Raw genomic sequence first — 23961 nt, 5'->3', positions numbered from 1 at the left:
TCATTTGCTAGGAAGCAACAGCAGGAGAGAGAGCTATAATAATAATAATAATAATAATAATAATAATTAATAATAATAATTTATTTATACCCTGTCCTCCCCTGCCGAGACCAGTCTCAGGGCGGCTAACACCAAATATATAATACATTAAAAACACAAAATCAAACGATTTGTTTAAAATACAATTCGAAATCACATTTAAAATCAAAATCAAATTAAATGGGAACCCACAAATCATAACTGTAGGGGTAAGGAATTAAATGTTCACCAGGCCCGGCCACCCATGCTGGTCCCATATGGGCCGATAGAAAGAGCCAAGGAGGCCACTTACATACATGGTTCCATAAAAAGAAGGGGGTCAGACTGGGTCCAGACCAAAGGCCTGACTTCAAGTCCTAGATGTGGACTTTCTGAAGGCATCTGCTTGGCTGCTATTGGAAATGGGATGCTGGTCAACTAGATGGCCTGATCTAGCAAGGCTCTCCTTAGGTTTCTATGCACATTTTGTGAAGGTGAGCCTCTGTCAGGAATACAACAAAACAAGACAATCTTTTAGACAGGAAGTTTGGAAATCTCATCTTGAAAAACCATATGATCAGAAAAACCATGTTACTAGGGCTACATTTCTAGAGACCTCTAGAATATTTCTCGCTTATAGAGCAATACAGGAGCAGGGGGTTGGACTGTGGTGAGTATCCCTGCTCCTGGCATTGCACAAGCTGAGTAGCCCCTCACTCAGGTGCCAATGTTTATGGGACAAATATCTGCAGGCAGGAAACCTTTGCACGGAGAGCTGTGTGCACAGAGTCCTCCACGTGGCCTGGAACCCCATGCAATCAGTGTTCTAGGCTGCATGGGAGGCATGACAGTTACAGCTATACTCGTGAGGGCCATCTCCATACAGATGTTCATGCTGTATTCACAGTCACTGGGGTTGGGGCGCCTATTGGTCAGTTGTGGGGCTATGTGACATATTCTCAAATTCCATTTGTTTTCAAAGTTCAGTCTCTTGGACTACACTCCTTGGTCAGATCAGTGAGGAGTCCAGCCATCCAACACGGTGCTGCTTTGAGGGGCGCACTCACAGCATCCTGGAAGATACTCACAAAAGCAGTGCTGGGCTTGGCAGGGTGCTGTGAGCTGTGGTCTAAACCACTGAGCCTCTTGGGCTTGCCGATCAGAAGGTTGGCGGTTCAAATCCACACAACGGGGTGAGCTCCCACTGCTCTGTCCCAGCTCTTGCCTACCTAGCAGTTTTAAAGCATGCCAGTGCAAGTAAATAAATAGGTACCGCTGTGGTTTCCATCACGGTGTTCTGTTGCGCCAGAAGCAGTTTATGTTAGGATTGTCCTACTCTCATGTAGGCCCCTGGCAGAGACACATGCGCAACTGGCATGTTCTCTCCCTCCTGATCGATCGTTCAGGAGCTTCAAAAGCTTTCTTCTGCCCAAACATCACAGCGACTGATGCCAACAAACATTCAGCACACTCAGGGATCCGCAGAGTATTTCACAATTTGTGTAACAGAACTCAGTAGCTCAGCATTTGGATAATCTACTTTTATTTACATATAAAACACTCAGAACATTCTGACTTAGCTCCTTCCTCTTTCTCATCAGACAGCAAAGAGAGAGAACAAAGGACAATAATCCCACTTCATGGAACACAGTAACACAAACATCCTGTCTCCGTCATTTCCCACACTGTGAAATGAAAACATACATCGTCATGTGATAGACAACAGTCCCATGACTGCAGAAACAGGGAATGAATCTCCAACAGTTTAGTCATGCTGGCCACATGACCCAGAAAGCTGTCTGTGGACAAACACCAGCTCCCTCGACCTGAAAGCTAGATGAGCACCACTCCCCATAGTTGCCTTTGACTGGGCTTAACCATCCTGGGGTCCTTTACCTTTTACCTTTTTCTCATGGCACACTCCAGCGGTAGTGAAGCATATTTTTATAACTTTAATGAACCCTTTGCATGTTTGTGTTGCAGCTTAACATCCCTATATAGCCAGCACAGACTGGCCAATTGCAGCTTGTGCTAACCATTTTCACAACCTCTGAAATGTCAGCTGTTGAAGAAGAGCCATAATCCTTATTAGCAAGTCTTCATTTTAGACCAACTTTACAGTGTTTAAGCTTGGACTGATAACTATGAGGATTTACAGTTGATGCCAGTGAGCACTGCACCTTGTTGAAGATCTTCATTTAAGCAAACATGGATTTCTATATTCTATATATTCCAAAAGAAAAAGCAAAGATGGTTCACATTTTTTAAAAAAACAAAAACAAAACACCACCTAGCTACAGCAAAACCAGAAAAAATTATGATGAAATAAAAATAACCATAAAAATAGTCACATCAGTGGCTTTTCAGTGAATCAAAAACAGGGCAATAGAGCAACAGTGGCAACTGGAGAAAATGGCTGCAAGGGGGGAATGCTGTCTTATCATAATTTCTGATTTGGTCTTCTGGGGTTATCTTCTTATTCAGGTAGCACTGCACAGGTGGCAAAGTGGTCATCTTCAGTTCAAGCTTGGGCAGTGGCAGGGGGATTAATGGGTGGGGAAAGGTTCTGTGGTGGTTGTATGAGTTGTCCCTAAACCATTCTGAAAAGTCTGAAAATATTCACACACAGGATACAATATCTGGAACTGTGTATGAGGTGGAGTTATTTAATGAGCACTGCTTCTGTTAGAGAGTGACTTTGGATAAACATGTGAGTGCTCTGGGTCTCTGAGACCACTCAAAAGATCCACAGGGTGCAGAACCTAATTGAGTTAATTAGTACACTCCTGTTGATAATGCAGGGATCTTTAAATAAATTAGAGATGGAGCTGGCTTTTCACCAACCATTGACCTTTGAGATGACCTTGTGCAAATTGTTAAAAGTTGTATTATCTCTTCCCCGATCTGCAGAATGCAAGTAAAAGGTACAGAGGAAAGCTGAATAAACAGTTAATTATATTGGCTCTTTATATGTCCTTAAATGGATCCTTGGGTTCACCTTCAACTTCCTTCAGAATTTATTTCTGCAAGTTTGTTTCCAAATTGCAATATGCTATAGCCACCTGTCTTCAATTGCCATTATAACTTCTTTCATTTGAAATAATTTGCTTTTAAGTTTGAACCAATCTGTATAGCAAAGTCTTTTTTTCTTGAATAACCTGTATGTGTGGGCATGTGTGCATGTATATACACACAATATTTAGGCAGAAGATTTTAAATGTATTTGATGTATTTTAGAGAATGGTTCAGGAAAAGACCCTGACAATGACAATTTCTTCTAAGGTTACTCCCTACCTCCACTTTCTGATGCAAACTATTTTCTCTCTGTTTGCACCATCTCTAGAACAGATACGATTCCTGGTCTTAGAAGCTGTGCTGTTCTTTTATTCATAGCCTTCTATGTTTCATTCACTGGCCAGGCAGCAGTATGAGTTTATTCTAATTATTGTTAGTTATTAACAAAACAGGACATTAACACACAGTTTTACCCTGGTTTGCATTAACAAACAATATTTAGAAGAAACCATAGTTCCCTTAGTTCTGTTATCATGGGGCAACTGTGGTTTATTTTGAAGTGCCACCAGAGGTGGGAAACGTGTGTACAAGAATGTTCCTATCATGCTAGTATTATGTCTGAGGTGCCACAGGAATGTGGGGTGGGTGGGCGGAAATCACATCTCTGAATAAATCACCAGTGTCACCACCTATACGTGAGAATGAGGAGCAGTGCCATCCAGTCTAAGAATATCAGCATTCCAGCTCTACACTCCTTGAGAACATTGGCAGAAGAGTAGAGATTTAGAATGTGATGGTGGCACACCTCTAAACATCACAGTTGGGCAGACACCCCCAGCACATGTCCTTTGGGGTGGCAGGCCTACAGCAAACATAGTGTAAGTTCCATCCCTAAGATAATAAATGATCTAAAACTTGTAATGTGTTTCTTCTTTTTGAACCATGATTCTGAAAAGAAAAGAAAAAAACTGGCCTAAGTCACTTGGTACTTTCTGTTCTGCTGTGCAATGTGACAATGATGGTGATAAATTGTTGGAAAAGGACATTGAAGGAAAAACCATAAATCACTGACTCCTCTAAAAATCCATTCATGAGCCCCAGTTTTCTGCTGTTATAACTATATAAATCCCAAGCTTTGGAACCTCTATGGGCAGAGCTCTGAAAGGCCTATGGAGGATTTCCTGGTGTGGGTCAGTCAGTGTGGGGTTAATTAGAGCTGCTTAGCTTGCCTAAAAAGAGTGAGAATGCAAGGCTGAGTGAGAGAGTACTTTCTGTTTGATAGGTGTTTCTTTGTCCCTCTTTTACTCATCACTTGCACTAATCCCCATTGGGATCCCTTTCGAGGATCACTGTGTCAAAGTATTCCCAAGGCCACACTGTTGGTGGGATCATTCCACTAAAGGCTGGAACTAGAGATTACATGGTAGAATGGTATTCCTAGCCTTGATTTGCCATTTAATGTGTATATAGGATCAAGGGACATTTGTAGAAGTGAAATGGTTGGGCCAGAAGGCTACTTAACTCATTTCCTACCCACTTATTTCTAATTTCAACCCCTTCTCCCCAGAACATCTCCCCCATCAGGCTCTGAGATGGAAAAACTCTCAGTCATGAGAACATGGCCATGAGGAGAGTTTGTTGGGGTAAAGGGGTGAAGGTTCCACCTTCTTGCCTGCCCTGTTTCCCCTGAAAATCCAACGCATACAACTCTATTTACATCGAGTGGTTGGAAAGGCACTGAGCTTCAAATCAGGAAGTCCTCAATGCAAATCTTGCTTCTTTGTTTAACTCTAAGCAAGCCAACTTCTTTCACCTGCAACATGGGGAATTATAATGCTAACTTAATTTACAGAATTCTTATAACAGTAATTTCTAGATAAGGCATGTGAATTATAATACAGTGGTACCTCGGGTTACAGATGCTTCAGGTTACAGACGCTTCAGGTTACAGACTCCGCTAACCCAGAAATAGTACCTCGGGTTAAGAACTTTGCTTCAGGATGAGAACAGAAATTGTGCGGCAGTGGCGCAGCGGCAGCAGGAGGCCCATTGGCAAATGTGGTACCTCAGGTTAAGAACAGTTTCAGGTTAAGAACGGACCTCCGGAACGAATTAAGTTCTTAACATGAGGTACCACTGTAATCTTATTCAGATAATGCACTTGAGTGAAAGAGAACATTGCCACCTTCCTGGTGAAAATAAAAAGAAATAAAAGGCAGAAGCAGTTCCTGATGGAAAAATAAGAAACAGCTCCTAAATGATTTCAGGCATTCCACTCATTTCTAATAAATTGCCTTTGTTTTAAAGAGTAAATATTGAAACACCTACTGAACATCTGTCTGTCATGGCAATTTTGTTATCAGGCTCCTCAGATCCTTTTTAAACTGCATAACAGCGGGGATTGTTAAAAATAAAATACAGCGGTATTTTGGCACCCACTTCTTTCTCTGGGTTCTATATTGCACTGTTGTCATCATTTAAAACTCAATCAATTCTACTGAACTACTGAGCAGATGGCAAGACCGGCCCATAAGAATCTGCACAGGGCAATTAGAAAATGCAAATATAAAATTAATACAAGGGAATTAATTATCAGTGACATCTCCCAAGCACTGTATATACAGAAATCTGCCTGTTTCTCAGATACTAGGTAGACATGTTGATCACTACAATGATGCTCCCTTCTTTAACTGCCAGGGCCTCTGAGATTTAACTTGGAAAGCAGAGTTTAATTATATGGGGATAAACCTCTCTGGGGCTTCTTATTTATGTTGTGAAAAGGGCAGATGAAGAGTTCAGAAAATGTTTGTTTGCTCAGAAGATAACAAGCCGCATCTTTAAAAGAGTGCATTACAAAATTGGTCCAGAATCAAAATTGCCCCCAAATTAACCCTAGAAGTAGCTGCTGATGCACATTCAGATGTGCATACTCATTGTCCCACAACTGGTAAATGGTTGTGTGTATGTGTGTATATATATATATAGAGAGAGAGAGAGAGAAGAATTGGGGGGAAATTGTACCAATCTCACACAAGTGGTACAGGTAAAAAAATCTACAGGCTTCTGCAAATGAAGATCAATTCTAGCACCCAAGCTGACATGACTGGATACCACCTTTCCATAAAAAAGCCATGAGGGTATGACCCGACAGATGTTCAGCTTCCAGGAGGTGGCACATTATAAGTCCTGAAAGAATGTAACTAAGCAGCTCCCCAAGCTGATCAGCAATAGGAGGTGATTGGTGAAGTGTCCCCCTGTCCTCAGAGCTGTCTATGCTCCAAGCCACTTAACTGCCTGCACTAAATGGACCAAAGCAGCCAAATAAAAAGTAAACTACCACAACCAATCAAATTAAGAGCAGTGAAATAAATGGGATAAAAGGTACAATCAGAAGTCATTCTGTATGCACTGAAAAAAGTCTACTCCATGGGTAGGCAAACTAAGGCCCGGGGACCGGATCCGGCCCGATTGCCTTCTAAATCCGGCCCGCGGACGGTCCGGAAATCAGTGTGTTTTTACATGAGTAGAATGTGGCCTTTTATTTAAAATGCATCTCTGAGTTATATGTGGGGCATTGGAATTCGTTCACCCCCCAAAAAAAATATATATATAGTCCGGCCCCCCACCAGATCTGAGGGATAGTGGACCGGTCCCCTGCTGAAAAAGTTTGCCGACCCCTGCTCTACTCATTCACAAGTGGTAACTGGCAAAGCCCATACTGCTCATGGGGTGGGGCCGGGTGCAGATTGGTGGAAAGACATAGAAGGAAGAATTCAAGGCAGGGCCACCTTTTATTGGGAACTTGCTCCCTTAAGCCTATTGGCCAAAACAGGGTATGTTGTAGAACAACCAACCTCATATAACCAAGGTGCTTAAGTCCAACTAACACATGAATGAGTTAATACCATATAGAGTAAACTGTCCTGCCAAGCTTAGATAGGTCACTTCCCCTTGACTTGGGAGGAAGGAAGTCAAGTCTATTATTTCTCTCAGTCTACCAAACTCAGACCTCATGGCCTTTTTACAAAGCCATCATTGTTTTCCTATATAAATAATTTAGGAACTTTCACATATTACTAGAGCTACATCAAGGAAAAAACCTATTATGTGTTACTTTCAAAAATTATGCTTATTGTTTTCAGACATTACACAGTTACACTAAGGAGATCTCACCAGGCTATTCATGGGATATTAAAACAAGCTTATACAGTGGTACCTCGGGTTAAGTACTTAATTCGTTCCGGAGGTCCGTACTTAACCTGAAACTGTTCTTAACCTGAAGCACCACTTTAGCTAATGGGACCACCGGCTGCTGCTGCGCCGCCGGAGCACGATTTCTGTTCTCATCCTGAAGCAACGTTCTTAACCTGAAGCACTATTTCTGGGTTAGCGGAGTCTGTAACCTGAAGCGTATGTAACCCGTGATACCACTGTATACATTGATTCATCATTGATGTGTGTGGAATCATATTTGCTCTCCCATGAACCAAAATGTGGGAACAGATTGGTCACATTCTAGGGCAATGGTATGCATGCTTAAACCCCACACTCATTTCAGTGTGGTTGTAGTGTGTTTGACAGTACACTGGACTATTGCCAGATAAAGTTTACCCTATGAAGAGAATAGTATGAATTATAACAATGCTTCCCAGGATTATGCTTTCTAAGATTCCCCAGAGGTTCTGTTCTCTGCTCAGCTCTTTAAAAAAAAATCAAATCTAAACTAAGGGTAGTCAACATATTGCTCCCCAGATGTTGCTGGACTCCCATCATCCCTGCCCATTGACCAATATTTTCCTGAGTCTAATGGGAGTTGGAGAGCACCACACTGGGTACCTCTTCTGTAAAATATCTTCCCACAACATCAATGTTTAAGTACCGGTAAATGGGCATCACATGTGTGCACAGATCTATTCTATTTTTATGACAACAATCATAGCAAATCACAAACTACTGCTCCTTAAACAGTGGAGATCTTAGTGAACTGAGATATGTGTGGGTGGATTGCTCTCGTTAGAAAGAAAGAAAAAGCTTCGCATATATCAGTGCTTACTTGTAAACAGAAGTTTCCATTCTGGATTCCTTGTTTATGAAGAAGGATGGCTGAACTTTTCTCAGATTACAACCAAGTGTCAACAGTGTTAAAAATAAAAACAATCTATAGAAGGAAAAACACAATGGATAATTTTGTTTTCTTCTGAGGGGCGTTACACTATCTATGAACAGATAACACTCTCCCATAACACCATATGTACATCCATACCCACTAGAGGGGGTGTTGAGTTTGCCTAAAACAACATTTCAAAGTAAGTTCCAGTTTGAGAGAAGTATCAGAGAAACAAAAACTATTTATATTAAATGAGTAAAAAATGTATTATGAGGAGGACCACCAATGCCAACATGATAGAGGCATTGTTTTCTCCCTGCTGTTGTCCATGGATGTAAACCCACAAGCTAGAGTTACATTTTTAAGCATATTTACAGTAATTAGTATCATGGCCAAATAACAGATGAGGGGATCAATAACTCTTGGGGTAACAGGATCCTTGATGGAGGTGAGATTTTCCACACCCCATTCTTTCCTGAGGATCCATGCTCCTTTTTCAACACTCCGTCCCAATGATTCCTACTATCTGTACCCAAACATGTTAAATGCCTGCCCTTGTAGTACAACTAATACAGCTCTCATTCTGAAACTTGGCGGGCTTTGTCCTCTCAGAAAGGGGCACCATGCTTGCAAATTGTTTTCGCTTACAGCAGAAAATTCCTTCGCTTAAAAATAAATGAAGGTGCCTTGCGCAAAAACCTTTGAGTGTATTTCCCTACAATTTGGCAGTTTTAATCCACCCTGTAGGAGCTGCTATGGCTACAAATGCCATGCCTGAGAAAAGGGGAAGACATTATAGCTATCTTTAGATTAGTAAATATAATAATAATAATTTATTATTTGTACCCCACCCATCTGGTGGCTTCCAACAAAGATTAAAAATACATTAAAACATCAGTCATTAAAACCTTCCCTAAACAGGGCTGCCTTCAGATGTCAACTTCAGATAGTTGTTTATCTCTTTGGCATCTGATGGGAGGGCGTTTCACAGGGTGGGTGCCACTACCACTAAATGGGAAGCAATAGACCTTTGTCTTTAACAGATCTCATTTGGTCCCGAGTAACAAGTCAAACTGGAAAGATCCACAGAAGCACTACTTCTCAATGCTATAATTACAGATACAAGTCTAATCTTGGGACATTTCTGGGGTTAAAACACAGTGCTGTTGCAGTGGCCCATTTGTGGTTCTCTGCAGTTGCTTTTAAATATAGACAAAAAACATTAGTCTCCTGGATCTTGTCAAATTTGGTTGTTATATAGAAATATGAATTACTCAAATACCATAATGATCAAGCCACAGTCACAGTCTACTGAATGCATCTATAACACTCATGCATGTGATAGACTATCACCCCACTTTATAAAAATGGAATTTCAGTCACCTAAGAATGGCTAGGGAGCACATTGAGAGCCCTGAGCAAGTAAGTTCCACTGGAAGCAATAGGCAGTGATGACATATTGTAGACTTAATTCTCCTTTAGAGTCTTAGGGGGAATTGAATGTAAAAGATGTAAAATGTATCTAAAAATTCACTTGAGAGCAACAGCATGTCATCAAGTCTCAATGCTCCCAGTGGGAATTGCAGTGTCCATTTCAACCCATGTGGAGACAGAAACATCCTAGACAGGTAGTCTTAGTCAGCTCAAATTACTTGTTGAAGAACACAGACAGGCATCCCACAGACCAGCTTGTGCAAATCCTTAAGAGAGCAGGGATCCAGCAATGCATGGATTCCAGAGTGAACCCCTGCCCAGATCCCCACATTGGTCTCTAGATCAGATCCAGTGTGCACACTTTGGAATCACAACTGGTCAATGGTTAGGAAGGAAATACATTTGGAATTGGGATTTGTGAAGTCTGGTGTTTGTGTGTGTGTGTGTGTGTGTGTAGGCAGATTTAATGTGGCACGGCCACAACTGAAGACAAATGGTGCAAGGCCAGCCCTACCATTAGGCAATCTCATTGCTAGTATTAAAGTAAGCTGCAAGTCTGGTCAGGTTTTTACAAGGGAAGCTATCTCATTCTTTATCTCAGAAAGCAAAATGTCTTGTTGAAGTACTAAACTGGTGTCCATTAGACATCCAGGTATCATGAAAGCTTACGTAGACTGCTAATTAGAACAATAAGGCATGAACAAAAGGCTGTTAAGGTCTGACAGTAATGGCTTCTCCTGTACCCAATTCAAAATGCTGGTTTTAACCTTTGAAGCCTGATGCAGCTCAGAACCCCTATAGCCAAAGAACAAACTTTCCCCTTTCAGACCTTCCTGGACCCTGATTTCATCATATGAGGCCTTTCTCTGCATGCCACCTTTGTGAGAGTTCCAAAAGGGGGCAACAAGAGGTCCAAAAGGGGGCAACAAGAAAATGGGCCTTTTCAGTACTAGCCCCTCCCCCCAATAATTTATGGAATGCTCATCATGTTGGCACCAGGCAAAGACATTTCTGTTTTCCAAGGCATTTTGGCAGCACCAGTGATACGACTGCATTGTGAAATCTGCTCTTAATCATGTCTAATGATTCTATTATTGTATTTTATTTTTATTGTAAATCACTTCAGGACTTCCTTAGTTGGAGACAATGTACAAATGAAATAAACCTAAACCAAAGCTAAAAAAAACTATTTTGTTCAAAAAGACAACTCCTAAGCACACAGATGGTTGTAAAAGACTTTCTCCGCGGAGAAGTTACTGCTGCCATCACTTTAATGGCAGAGAGAATGCTGGATTGTTTTTAATACAATAAACCCATTTGCCTCCTACTTGGATATCACCTTAATTTATTGCAGAAACTGTGAGATCAATACATAATAACTGTGCAATTTAGGAAACATGTTACAAGGGGTCACAAGATTATCATTCCAGTTAAAATGGAATATCAGTGTTGAGATCTTTTGAAGAAAATGAGGCCAAATTTTCATAAACAGAAAAATGCCAGCTGAACTGGTCCTGAATCTGTCTGTTATCACTTCAGCAGTATTCCTCACTGTCAGATATATTGTAGTATCAGATATGACCCTTTGATCCAATAAAAGTTAATAGTTCAAAATCTTCCTCAGTCTACCATTTCCAGGGAACAACAGAGCCACAGTAAGGGGGAGAGTATCTATAGTTCTATATGGACCAATTGTTTCCTCCTCCTGCATCATGTGCTCTGATATACAATCCTAGTAGTTTCTGCAATACGCAACCCCTCCCAACTTCTCCTCCATTTTGACAGTATAATTCCCTCTCTTGCTCCCATATGCCAGCTAAACCTGTTCTGCGAGTTCTGCTGACTCTCCAGAGCAGATTTAGGGGCCATAGCAGAAGAAGATTCAACTCAGTTGAATCCTGCCCCCTGGTTTCTGCTCACATTTTGTTGTTTAGTCGTTTAGTCGTGTCCGACTCTTCTTGATCCCATGGACCAGTGCACGCCAGGCACTCCTGTCTTCCACTGCCTCCCACAGTTTGGTCACTCATTGTTATTTTACTATCCTATGGAGCCTGAGATTTCCTCCTCTCATTTGTTATTTTAATTTGTTCAGAATAGGCAGAGATACCTAAGGGTGTACAAAATCAACCAAGGAATATATCCAGGTAAGTCATACTTTGAGTAAACCCACTGAATTCAATGGGGATGACTAAAGTAAGTACATTGATTTAGTTGGATACAACCCATTGTGTGCATTCATGTGTGAATGTGTAAATCAACACACACAAACATCGTTGTTCATTTAAAAAACAACCATAATCCCCTCCCCCCAAATAATCACAGGATAGTCTACTAAATACTAAAAGAGGAGCATGTGTGTATAATGGCAACTGTGAAAAGCACTGAATGAGGACAAAAACTCAGAGAGCTTTCCCAGGGTTTCTTCTTGCAAGCTTACCTTTATATTCACTTGGATTAAAATGCTGTTCATTGCATATATGATATTGCAATTACGTCTATGTGTGTGTGAGTTGTATCTATTTCCCAGTAATTAGTATCCTGGGGAGGAATTTCATTGCTACTGTAGTTATTTAATCTAATAAAGTGTTGTTATGAAACCAGCCTTGAGGTATTTCTGGAACTATATTAGAATGAAGTAACTTTAATGTCTGTAAGAATATCCATTGACCCTGACCTCAGATCCTGTAGCTGGAATTACAATATTTCATGAGATGTTTTCTTAGCAATCTTGTATATCCTCATCAAGAAAATAACCGCAGGCACACTTTCATGATTCAATTACGAAAATACAAAGAGTGTGGGAATACTGCCATGTGCTAACAAGAAATAAGAAAATAGTAATCTTACGCTGAATGTCAGCCATGCAGAAATACATAAGAGAAAAGGAAGGAATCCCCAGAGTTTTTGTTAAAGCTATTCCTTATTCTGCAAGAACCTCTGTTTTCAAACACCTTGCCTAGGGTACATTATGATCTGGATTGACATGGGGCTAATCTAGTAGGAGTCTGGTAAATCCTGCCTTAGTGCAAAGGCTGGATCTGAGTGACCTCCTTCTGATCCTTTCATTCCTGCGATTCTCTATTTCTACACTGACTAGAGTTCAGTTTCTCCAGCAAGAGAACTTGACTTCCAGTTCCAATTTGTGCTTTGGGAAACTGGACTGTTCTAATTGATTGCTACTATAAGCTAGTATGATTGACAGAGAATAGATAAATTGATGGCAGTTTTGCTATGGATGTTATCATTTATTATAGTATTGGGATGTATACTGCATTCATGGAAGGGGAGGTGTGTTTTTTTTGTTCCATGGAAATTGCTGCTATCCATTTGGAGCTGACTAGTGTTTCAATCAATTACTGAAGTGAAGCTTAAAGCATCTCAGATTTACAGGGCACAGATTCACACTCTTACCGCAACTGGTAATTTGTGCATTAAAAGTTCAGTTCTGGGTAATCAAATTTGGCATCTTTCTTTGTGGGCTGTGTCCTCTTCCTGTGGCACTGCTGAAACTAGACTTACAGCCACATCATTTGTGGCTGCACTCATGGGCAAGCTCCAGTGAACACAATGAAACTTACCTCCAAGCAAACAGGCATAGCATTTGTTGTAAAGCCACCAAGCCAGTGTCACCCACTCCTAACTAAATTTTGTGCACGACCGTTAAGCTAAACCCCAAGAAAAATTAGCAGTACTGTAATTACTGGGTTGAGTCCAAGTTTCCTCTGAGCAGAGTTCCACGGAAGTAATTACCCTGTTGGTGGCAATTTTCACAAACCCTTCATTGCCCTTTCAGCCTCCAGTGCCATTCAAAATCTGCTCCAGAAGGTTGGGAACTTTTAAGAGCAGTGAGACAGTGCTCCCACCTCCATTTAGTGGGAACCTCCATTGGAACAGAGTCTATTGGTAAAAATAAAGAGTCTTTCCATTTGCAGAATGGCAGTTCTGGATCTAATCCAGTACATATTCCTAAATACTGGGGGCAGGGAAGTATCACCAATTACGTTAACGTCTGAAGAAAACTTACAAAGGGTGATTCAGATATTTTAAAGGGAATAATTTTAAAAAGTGATTTAAATTGGCTATAGCTGTCTGATTTCAGTTCTGGGTTTTGACCAACATGCCAAGGCCTGTCTTACTGAACAGTGAAAACTTTTCCTAAGGGCTGAAGTGAATTTCACTGCAGCATTTGTTCATGCTCTCAAACCATTAGGAAACAGAAGAAACATGCAACTCTTGGTGTTTCATGGAAGAATCTTTAACTGAGCTCCTGGGAAAGAACATCCAGTCTAATTCATTGCTCAGTGAGTAAGTAAAAACTGTACAGTGCAGTAAAATGGTCAATTATTGTGCTTTATAAAGATTGAATCCCAAATATATAGGGAGAAGTTTGTGTGTTCAATGTGAATGTTCATTGGCACTGGGAAATTAAAAGTGTCACCCATGAAATAGTAAAACTCATTAAAGCAGAGTATCCTTTTAAAAGTTACGGATTAACTTTATTACCACCTTGGTGACAGCAAGTCTGCTTGCTTAAATCCACTTTCTTTTGGCATTCCTGAACATTATCAAACCATATTAACCAAAGTGTGATTAGAACAAGGAAAAACGTTACTTTATTAAAATCAAACCTGAAGGCACATCCACTGGGAAGGCTGATACCAATTCACAATGCTTACTGCATTTGCCTTTTCCTCTTTATTTAAAGCCTTCTATTACTTGTGTAGATGTGTGAAATATCCTTCTTTTCATGCCCCCGCCCCCCACCAGCTTTTAAGATATGGAATCAAAAAGGCAAGAGTGACCTCTAGTGTTCACAAGCCCATTAGAACTTGAGAAACAGCTAGTTCTCTCCCATCACTGCATGAGGAATGTCATTTGTTTTAAATATATCCCCACCATTTTAAACTCCTATAAATTGCATCCAGGGAACAACACACAGCCAAGCAACATTTTTTTTTAAAAAAGTCTAGCAAAATGCATCTCTTTAAAAGAGGTTTCATATTCTAGAGTAATTCCTGGAGTACAATTTGGATCCTCAGCTACTTCAATGGACAGATATGACCTCTGTCACTTCCCCTGGCATAGAAGCACTTGCACAAACTAACTCATATCTAGCAGTGTTTTCTGAACAATTCCATTTAAATCCTGAATTTTAAACACTGCCACTGTATCCTCCTGTTCCCATCATCTTCTAAAGCAAAACATTGGCATATATGACACTCTTGGGCTACAATTCTCAGCGGACTTCCAGGGGATTGATGCCCATTTATCTCAATGGGACTCAGCGTGCTAATTGCTAGGTTAGCTATCCACAGTCATGCTAAACGATCATCATGGCAAAAGTGCCAAGGCTGAATCCAAAGAAATGTATATATCCATGCTGGCCTCCCTGTTTCTCCCTTTTTCAGTGACACTGCACTTCACAGAACATCTTATCACAATAATTGTCTCCTAATCTCCTGTACAACAGCAAAAGGGGGTCAATACCCCCACAACACTTAAGCTGAGGGGGGTGCATGGGGAGGACAGATGTTATGGGGATTTCTTGCCAAATGGAGGACACAAGGAGCCAAACTGTATGCACAACGGCTTTTAAAAGCGAAAAGGTATAAAAAGTACCAGTGTCTTGGTCCTATCATCAGATTTGCACCACTGTTGTTTTTCTTTCTTTCTTTTAAAATCCACACCAATCCCTTCATGTTATGGACTCGTTCAGTCACATGGGCTTCCTAAGTCTAAATGCCACGCTGTGTCAAGATCTGGCTTTCTACATTCCAAAATATAGTTAATCTGCCCTGGCGTGGGGAAAATAGACACCAGGACTGATAGGTGAAGCAGCAAGATGCAGTTAGGATGGTTCAGATATTTTCCCATGCCCTGACTAAACCCCCCCCCCCCAAACCAAACCAAACCAAACCCAAAAGGATTCCAGTAAGGGATGGAGAGGTCGTTCCATGAAGGTAGGATTACACAGAATTAAGAGGGGCGCAATCTAGTTTGGCAAGCAGGGGCGTGTAGTTATGAATCGTTAAACACTCAGCAGGAGAAGGCAACCGAGGTGACTAAAGGCATTTCCTTGATATCGTCAGCCGCATGAAAAATGAAATCTTAACGCAGGAGTGTAAATAAACAGCAGTTCAAATACAAGTAGTAGGGGGAGGTAGGGGAGGCACTTTTAAAAAAAGAAGCCCGAGGCACATATATCTATTGCAGAGGGGAAAGGATGTGCAGATTTCCTGCCATTTCAGGATGGAAGGCCCCCATCACCTTAGTTCCTCAGTGATACAGAGAGGCCGATTTGCAGAGAATGCACTTAAGCGAACTTTAGACGCGGGAGCCACGCACCTTGCGCTCTCGCTCTCTCTCTCTTTGCCTCCCCTTCCACTACTACTCCAAAGATCATCCCCCCGCTCCAGACCTCCCCGTCAAATGTTGTGTAAGCACCGGGTGGCTGCGAGATACAGGGCTTCCTTTGATACTTACAGTTGGTAGCCGCTAATCCAAGATGCCAGAAGCTGAACAGCAGCAAAGTCAAAACGCTGAAGAGTTGGGGGATAGGATCCATTTTCTCGTGCCGTCTCTGCCTGCGTAATCTCCAATTTCAGAGCGTGGCTGCTGTGCCTTGGCTCCCTTACTCCATCCGGCATCCAGGCACCCTTTTGGAAGACGCCGGAGAGGGAGAATGCGAAAGACACCTCTGCCCCTCCTTACCCAGATCTTCTCGAAAGCAGCAGCAGCAGCAGGTCCAAAGAGACACAAAGAGAGAAAGCAACTGCGCCTCAACGCCAAAAGGCACTCATAAGGCAGGTCCTGAAATCCACCTCCAGGAGCTGCGATAGGGATTCAGCCAGCCTGGAGCTGAACAGCTCCTTATAGGCGCGAGGAGCCGTGCGCGCTCACTCCACCTCCTGCTCAGCCTCCTCCTCCCCGTCACACCTCCCGCCTGCTAGGGAGGATCCTTTCTCATTACTATTATCAAGCCCTGATGATAAGCGTCGGAGTTACAGGGGAACTTGGCTGCCCAGAGCATCTTTCTCACTCACTCTTAGTTAGGGGGGCTAGCTAGTGTATCAGCCGCGACGGCGCGGGGTGGGGGAGAAGGAAAGCACCCAAATGAAGGTGGGGATGGAACGGAGGAAAGGCGCGCGCGGGGGGGGGGGCGATTTGCAAATCTCTGTGTGGCCCTGTCTGCAAAGGAAGGAGAAGGGAGATCTTAGAAGATGAAAGGTGCAGGAAAGAAAAACCTTCCCCCCTCTCTATTTATCTATTTTAATATTTCTTCCTTTTTCCACACCGCACTGCATTCTGTTTCTTTATTTATTGCAAGTTGAAAACTAGGAAATTTATTGTGGCAGGAGTTTCTGTAGCTCATTTCATAGGCTGCGTGAAATGGACAGCGTTGATCATTCTGCTTTCTCTCTCTTTTTCACACACAGAGGGAAGCGGGGTGGGGGGGGGGTGGAGGAAGGATACCGCTGATGAGGCTCTTTCTACACAGAGAGAGAGGGAAGGGGTGTCTTTAGCACAAGATGAGATTTGAAAATGAATGAGGGGAACGAATGAATGCCGATCTACTGGCTGGAAGCAGGGTTACCATATATTTTCATGTGTTGATAATCTACCCGTGCAAATACTGTACAGAAAAGCACATCAAGCCATTCATTGCAACCAAACCATAGCACCTGTGAAAGTCAGTTCCTGAGCTGGAAACCGAGGCAGTTATTGGAGCCAAGTTTCTGTTTGACTGCTTGATTCATTTCTGACAACTGTCAGAACCGTTTTGCTATTATGTAGGAAAGGAGGAAGTGTCAGACTGAGTTTCCCCCTCCTTTTCTTTTTTTCTTTTGGATCAGTGATTCCAGGTGGGGGGAAATGTTGTCTCTCATTGCTCCCACTGCACTTCTGCTGTCCTTTCCAGAACCTTAGTTTAATAATTCCCAAGGCTTAACCTTGTTGCTTTACTGCTGCTTTGGATCACGTCAATTGCAGGCTGTATCAAAGATGGATAAAAATTACATTAGTGATCCCAACTTTAATCCTTGAGGAGAGAATTTATGTGGAGCATTAAGGTCTTTGTTGGAAGTAATTTGCTGGTCTACAGCCATAATAAACAAACCGGAGAAGGGTCAGAAATAATTAGCGGTTTTTTAGATCACTTGCCCATATTCTTATGATGGGCCCATGGAGAATGGAGCTCTAAATTGCTGGCATGCTGAAAGAAAGAAGGCGGTGAGAGAAAACACACACTTGGGCTGTTTTGTGGGAAACTGCTTGCTTAGTGATTAGATAGCCTGGAGAATTAAAAAGCAACAGCAAATGGAATTTTGAGCTTTAAATGGACAATCAAACAAAAGCTAAATCGCACTTCTCCATGGGATTTTTTTGAAAGAAAGAAAGGACAAAACGCTGCTACAAGGATTCCTTATGAGAACTTTATATGAAAGAGAGGAGAGAGGCAATAGAAATCAAAGTCCTGTGATGAGGTAGGGAAAATTGGTTAAGTTTCTAATGTTTTCAGTTGCAGAGGAAAGATAAGCACATGGCTAAGTGCTAATACCCCCAAAGTGATGAAAACAACCAGCAACAAAGCATGAATCTCATTGGATTCCTTGAAATCTCATGATTTATAAAATAAATACCATTTATTATTAATAATTATGTCCATATAGTCTCACCAATGTACAGTCATGGCACTTTGCAGAGTGACAGAGAAGGACAGTGGGGGGAACAACAACTGCCAACCTCACAAGCAAAAGTTTGACAGAAAGGAACGCAAGAGAGGGAACACTGGTGAAGATAAAGGCTGGCAAAAGGAACAGAGGAAGAATAAATCCAGAAACTCGTGGCATCCATTTCATAGAATCATAGAATCATAGAGTTGGAAGAGACCACAAGGGCCATCGAGTCCAACCCCCTGCCAAGCAGGAAACACCATCAGAGCACTCCTGACATATGGTTGTCAAGCCTCTGAATGCATGAGTGGAGGGGGCAGAATTGGGGCTATTCCCATTTACTATACCCTCAAACCATGCATATTCTATGGAGGTTCAGCTATGCACGTGAAAGAATCTCTTTACGCACCTTAAGTTGAATGTGCATATTTGGTGTTGCATGTTCTGCAGTGTTCTGCAGGCATCTCATCATGGTGCTGGGATTACAAGATCATAATGCTGCTTCCCTCTCTTTATGTTCACTGAGCAGAGATGACTGTACTTAGTGCTGGCAGGAGTTAAGCTCTAAGAGGTTGGGCCAAATGAGTTATCAAAGAGGTGAGCTTTGGAGGAATAGCTTGGAGGCAGAAAGAAGAAGCCACCATTACCCACTTGCAAGCCATTGTAGCTGGGGTGGTGGTGCGACAGATGACTATTGCTTACCTGGATGGGGCAGCAGTGGGAACACCAGATTAGGCTCTTAACAAAGCCACGTGTGTCTACCTTTGATGTAACAGAAAGGAAATAAAACAAAGCTATCTGATTCTTTGGAATGTGGAGGTAGAAAATACAGGTGGGGCCTGAAACAAAATGTTCCTGCTCCATGTTTCAGCCAATCAGACATGTTGTTTTCAATGAGACTCCATTCTGCTCCCCCTACCACCCAGTTTTCCACCCCCACAACAGTCAGCCAGCATTCTGTGTACACCAGGCTTCCTCCACCTCGGCCCTCCAGATGTTTTTGGCTGACAACTCCCATGATCCCTAGCTAGCAGGAGCAGTGGTCAGGGATGATGGGAACTGTAGTCTCAAAACATCTGGAGGGCCGAGGTGGAGGAAGCCTGGTGTACACTATACTCAGTCCTTAGTAGCCTTTCCCTCCTCTTTTAAGCTACCCCCCTCCCTGCAAGGAACTGATGGGCAGCCTTAGGCAAAGCTTCCTGAGATACTCAAAAGGGAACAGGCCATTCTTCAATATTTTAAATAAACTATTTCCTGCTTAACTGTTCCTTTTGCCACTGGATAGGGATAGCACCCAACCTTTTCAAGCCCCAAACCTGGAAATACGTCTTCTGAGATTCATTCCTGTGAGAGTCACAGGACCCACGCCTCACTCTCGCCCTGAAGAAAGCACTTTTGGGGGGTGAGATGGCAGCTCTAGATTGTGCGAGCCCATGGCACCCTTCATGGCCACTGAGATCTTGCAGAAGAAAACGGGATTTCCCATTTTTCCCCCGGGGCACTTCGCAGGCATGGATAGGGCAGGTGAAGAACTGGGCTTTTGAAGTGCCACAACCCCCTGAGCTGATGACAATCCCCCCAAAAATGAACATAAGGAAACTGTCTTATGTTGAAAGAGACTATTGGTCCATCTATTACACTGACTGTCAGCAGTTATTCAAGGTTTTGGGCAGGAGTCTTTTTCAAGCCTACAGGGAGATGCTCTCTGAGGATTGAATGTGGGCCTCATGTGCTCTGCAGCTGAGCTTGGGTCCTTCCCTTAAGGAAAGTGCCACATGGTGAGTGGGGTATTTAGAGAAGACTCCTGGGTTTTGCAAAGTATAGTTTCCAACTTTGTTGTTCTTGTTTATTCATTTAGTCGTGTCCGACTCTTTGTGACCCCATGGACCAGAGCATGCCAGGCACTCCTGTCTTCCACTGCCTCCCGCAGTTTGGTTTCCAACTTACCTGAGAGTATAGTGTCTTTTTACATGCTAATGGATAAATCCTGCTTTCCCACCCTATTTTGGAAGCCTGGTGATTTTCATTCTATGGTCAGGCTGATGATACACATTAAGGCTTGAGCCAAATCTACTCAGTTTGCCTCTATTCTTTGATAAGCACTAACTTGAAAGGTGGACAAGGTAGACAGTGTTTGGTCTCCAAATTATGCTAAGGTTAATGAATCCCTTGTACAGATAAAAAATTATAACTGAAAAATCCTAGCTGGGAATAGAAAGTGCAGTAAAATTATGGTGATTTTGATCTGTTTTTCTCAGTCAGTTCATGCTATACTTTACTCTTCAAATAACCTATATTTCAACCATACATTATAACAACAGCAACAAATCCCTTGCAAAACCACGAAGGATTGGATTCAAAATGTCTCTTTCATGTATAGGAGAGCTTCTCCTGTGTGGTGCGCCAGATTAAGCTCAAGATCCTTGTGAGAGAAAAGTGAATTAAAATTCAGAGCCATGCCTCTGCTTGCACATTGAAGTTGCATAATCTCTTGCACAACTCTCAGTGTGCTGTTATATAATATGTCACATATAATATGTCACATATATAATATGTCAATGTCACACAATGGGTACTTCCACTCCTATTTTATGAACAGGAATAGTTCAAGAACATGCTGGCAAATTCAGATTACACAATTACAGTTGATTTGCTTGTGCAACAAACTCGCTTCCTTCTGAAACTGGATGTTGTTCCATAAAGAGAGTATAGAGAAATGTACTGGAAAGCAATGCAGAAGGAATGCCCAATAAAAAGTCAGCATTGTCTAACCTCCCTGCAAACTTTGTGCCAATAAATCAGGATGAATGTTCAATAACCAGCTTGCCTGAAAGTGACTGAAGTCTGATGCTTCCTCTTGCAAAACTGCTCACAGAACAGTATGGCTGCCAGAGTTTCTTCCATCAGCATAGGGGTAGAGAACCTGTGGCCCTCCAGATGTTGTTGGCAGGCCCAGCCAGCATGCCCAGTGGTCAGGATGGTAGGAACTATAGCCCAACATTTGGAGAGCCACGGGGCCCTCCCCTCAGTCTTACCTCATTTTATTGGCATTCATCCAGTCCATTACCAAGGCAAGAAAACAGTCCAGCACTACGACTGCCACACCTGCAGATGTAAAAGATCAGTAAAGTATTATGTCATCAGTATATTGCTGACCACGTTCTCCAAACCTCTGGTTCCTGTTTTCAGGATATTTCTCATATATGGGTTTGAATACCCTTATTTCTTCCTGATAGTGACTAAAGTGGAGTGATTCATCACTGAGGTTTACCATGTAGTCTTGTGCATGCATACTACAAAGTAAGTCCTACTGAATTCTATAGGACTTACTCTGAGGTATGAAATTTCATAATGCTTCCCCCCCCCCCCACCGATTTGTTCAGACGGCACATATGAATATTAGCTCTCTATTTTATTCATATCTCGGGATGTCTATGCTTTTGACCAAAGCATTTGATAATGCATTCTTATGGGTTTGTAGGTTAATCCATCAAGCTCATTCAAATCAGCATTAGACCACTTAATTATATTCATGGCATAAGTCAGTTTCCAGGCTGCCCAAGTGCTAATTGCTTTTAGCTGTAAGATCAGTTTCCAGCCTTTTGAGGAGTCTCTGTCTATAGAGTTGCTGTTAAGAGGATTCTAAAGTGGAGAAGGCTGCCTGGTTGATCCCAAGGGGCTGCTGGGTATATATCAAGCATAGGTAACATATGGGTGTTTACAACATGTTCCTGTCACTCCACATCTTTGCTTTTATCTTTCTAGGCTCAATAACATTCCCCCCATCCCCATCCTCATTGGAAAATCTGTCAGTTTGTTTATTAGCGTTCTGCTATTTTGGTTTCTAAGCACCACCATCCGCTGCACAATCCTATCTGTATAATGCAGCTTTTGCCAAGCTGGTGCCATACTGGCTGGGGCTGATGGGAGTTATAGCGCAAAACATCTGGAGGGTGCCAAGTTGGTGTGGAGTAGTTCTTTTTTAAAAAAAATTATTAACAATTTCAACATAACAAATTATCAAAACAAATCATCTTCATTATTTCCCTCCCTTTTTCCCCTCCCACTTCCCCAGCAAACCCTCCCCCTCCCCCCAAGACTTCCCTCAACTCCTCTCTCTGATTTCTCAACTCATCTTATTCTCTGCACATTGTAAAATTGTATACATCCTTGTATTATCTATCTACTATATTAACCCTCAATAAATTTGTGTGTTGTTGTTGTTTAGTCGTTCAGTCGTGTCCAACTCTTCGTGACCCCATGGACCAGAGCACGCCAGACACTCCTGTCTTCCACTGCCACCCGCAGTTTGGTCAGACTCATGTTTGTAGCTTCGAGAACACTGTCTAACCATCTCGTCCTCTGTTGTCCCCTTCTCCTTGTGCCCTCCATCTTTCCCAGCATCAGGGTCTTTTCCAGGGAGTCTTCTCTTCTCATGAGGTGGCCAAAGTATTGGAGCCTCAGCTTCAGGATCTGTCCTTCCAGTGAGCACTCAGGGCTGATTTCCTTCAGAATGGATGTGTTTGATCTTCTTGCAGTCCATGGGACTCTCAAGAGTCTCCTCCAGCACCATAAATTTGTGTATGTTTATTCAAAACCTGCCAAGAAGTCCAGTTCATTCTGTTGTCTTTTTAAATAATTTGTAAAAAGCTCCCATTCTTCTTTAAGTCACAGTTGTCCTTATCTCGCAATTTGCATGTCAATTTCATCAGTTCTGCATTGTTCACCAATTTCTCTTGCCACTGTTCTTTTGTCGGAGTTTCCTCATTCTTCCATCCTTGTGCTATCAAGACTCTTGCCGCGGTGTGGAGTAGTTCAAACACCTGGAGGAGGAGGAGGAGGAGGAGGAGGAGGAGAGGACAGGGTGAAGCCATGAGTGGAGGGGGGCCCTTTTCTTATCCCCGGGGCCCCCAGGAAACTCAGCAAACCTGCTGCACCTGGAACTGCATGTGGAGAGTGCAGCTGAGTGGGACACAATTGTGGGCAGCCTGAGGAAGTACCATCTACCTGGGGCTTGCCCATGAAAAGCAAGCAAGACTAGGGTGATGTCTGCTGCTTCTTTTTGTTGTGAAATTTTTGTGGGTGAGAACCTGAAGCCTGAGAGGGAGGGTCTGTCAGAAGCAGTGCTATTTTTCTAGAAAAAGAGGGGCTAGAATTCGCCGTGAACACAATGGCACCCATCTGAGAGGTGCCAGAAAGTTCCAGCAGAAAAGAAGCCCAGGTCAGAAGGAAAATGAATTGATAGTGATTATACGTGTGTCTGTAATTTTGATATAATGCAACATTTTTATATGCAACTGTGTATTTTTTAAATATTTTGTTTATGTTGTCTGTTGTTGCTTCCTTTTTGTACACTGCTTAGAGATATTTTTCATATATTGGTATAGAAATGAAATGGTCAGAAACGAACAAGAATGTAACTGGTTTCCTTTGCACTCCTGAATTCCATGAAATAGCCATCAGTATAATGGCATGCATAGATATTCCTCTTTTTATATCTCTTCTGTTTCTTTGTACTTGTGTTGCCAGTACTCAAGGAATAGTGAATTAAATGGGCATGGAATAGTTATTTGCATTAGGAATCACCATACTGATGGAGTAGGACATGGAGAATAACTTCAAGAGATCTAATCTAGAGCAATGACTAACTGATAACAAATAATTATTATATGTCTATGTGTACTTTAAAAATATTTATGCCAATAATTCTGCATT

The 23961-nt window shown here is 42.2% G+C and overlaps 1 protein-coding gene and 1 long non-coding RNA gene across 3 annotated transcripts in view; both read right to left on the bottom strand.

The window, feature by feature from the left end:
• CNTNAP5 (contactin associated protein family member 5) overlaps window positions 1–16467 on the bottom strand; it is a 298496-nt gene extending 282029 nt beyond the window's left edge. The window contains exon 1 of one of the 2 annotated variants that reach the window (XR_014508745.1): window positions 16058–16457. Coding sequence is in view for 1 of the 2 variants with exons in the window: in XM_083430378.1 (XP_083286504.1) it covers window positions 16058–16139 (82 nt within the window). In the remaining variant the exon portion in view is untranslated. Of the gene's footprint in view, window positions 1–16057 lie in introns of both variants that reach the window. The other variant, XM_083430378.1, reaches the window with a different exon arrangement.
• Window positions 1–23961, bottom strand: part of LOC310673250 — a 611626-nt gene that overhangs the window by 282029 nt on the left and 305636 nt on the right. The gene's annotated exons all lie outside the window — the stretch shown is intronic.

This window comes from Podarcis tiliguerta, assembly GCF_965153285.1.
Source record: "Podarcis tiliguerta genome assembly, chromosome: 1".
NCBI lineage: Eukaryota > Metazoa > Chordata > Lepidosauria > Squamata > Lacertidae > Podarcis > Podarcis tiliguerta.
Note: the sequence above shows the minus strand (reverse complement) of the source record. Positions and strands in the feature narration are given on the sequence as shown.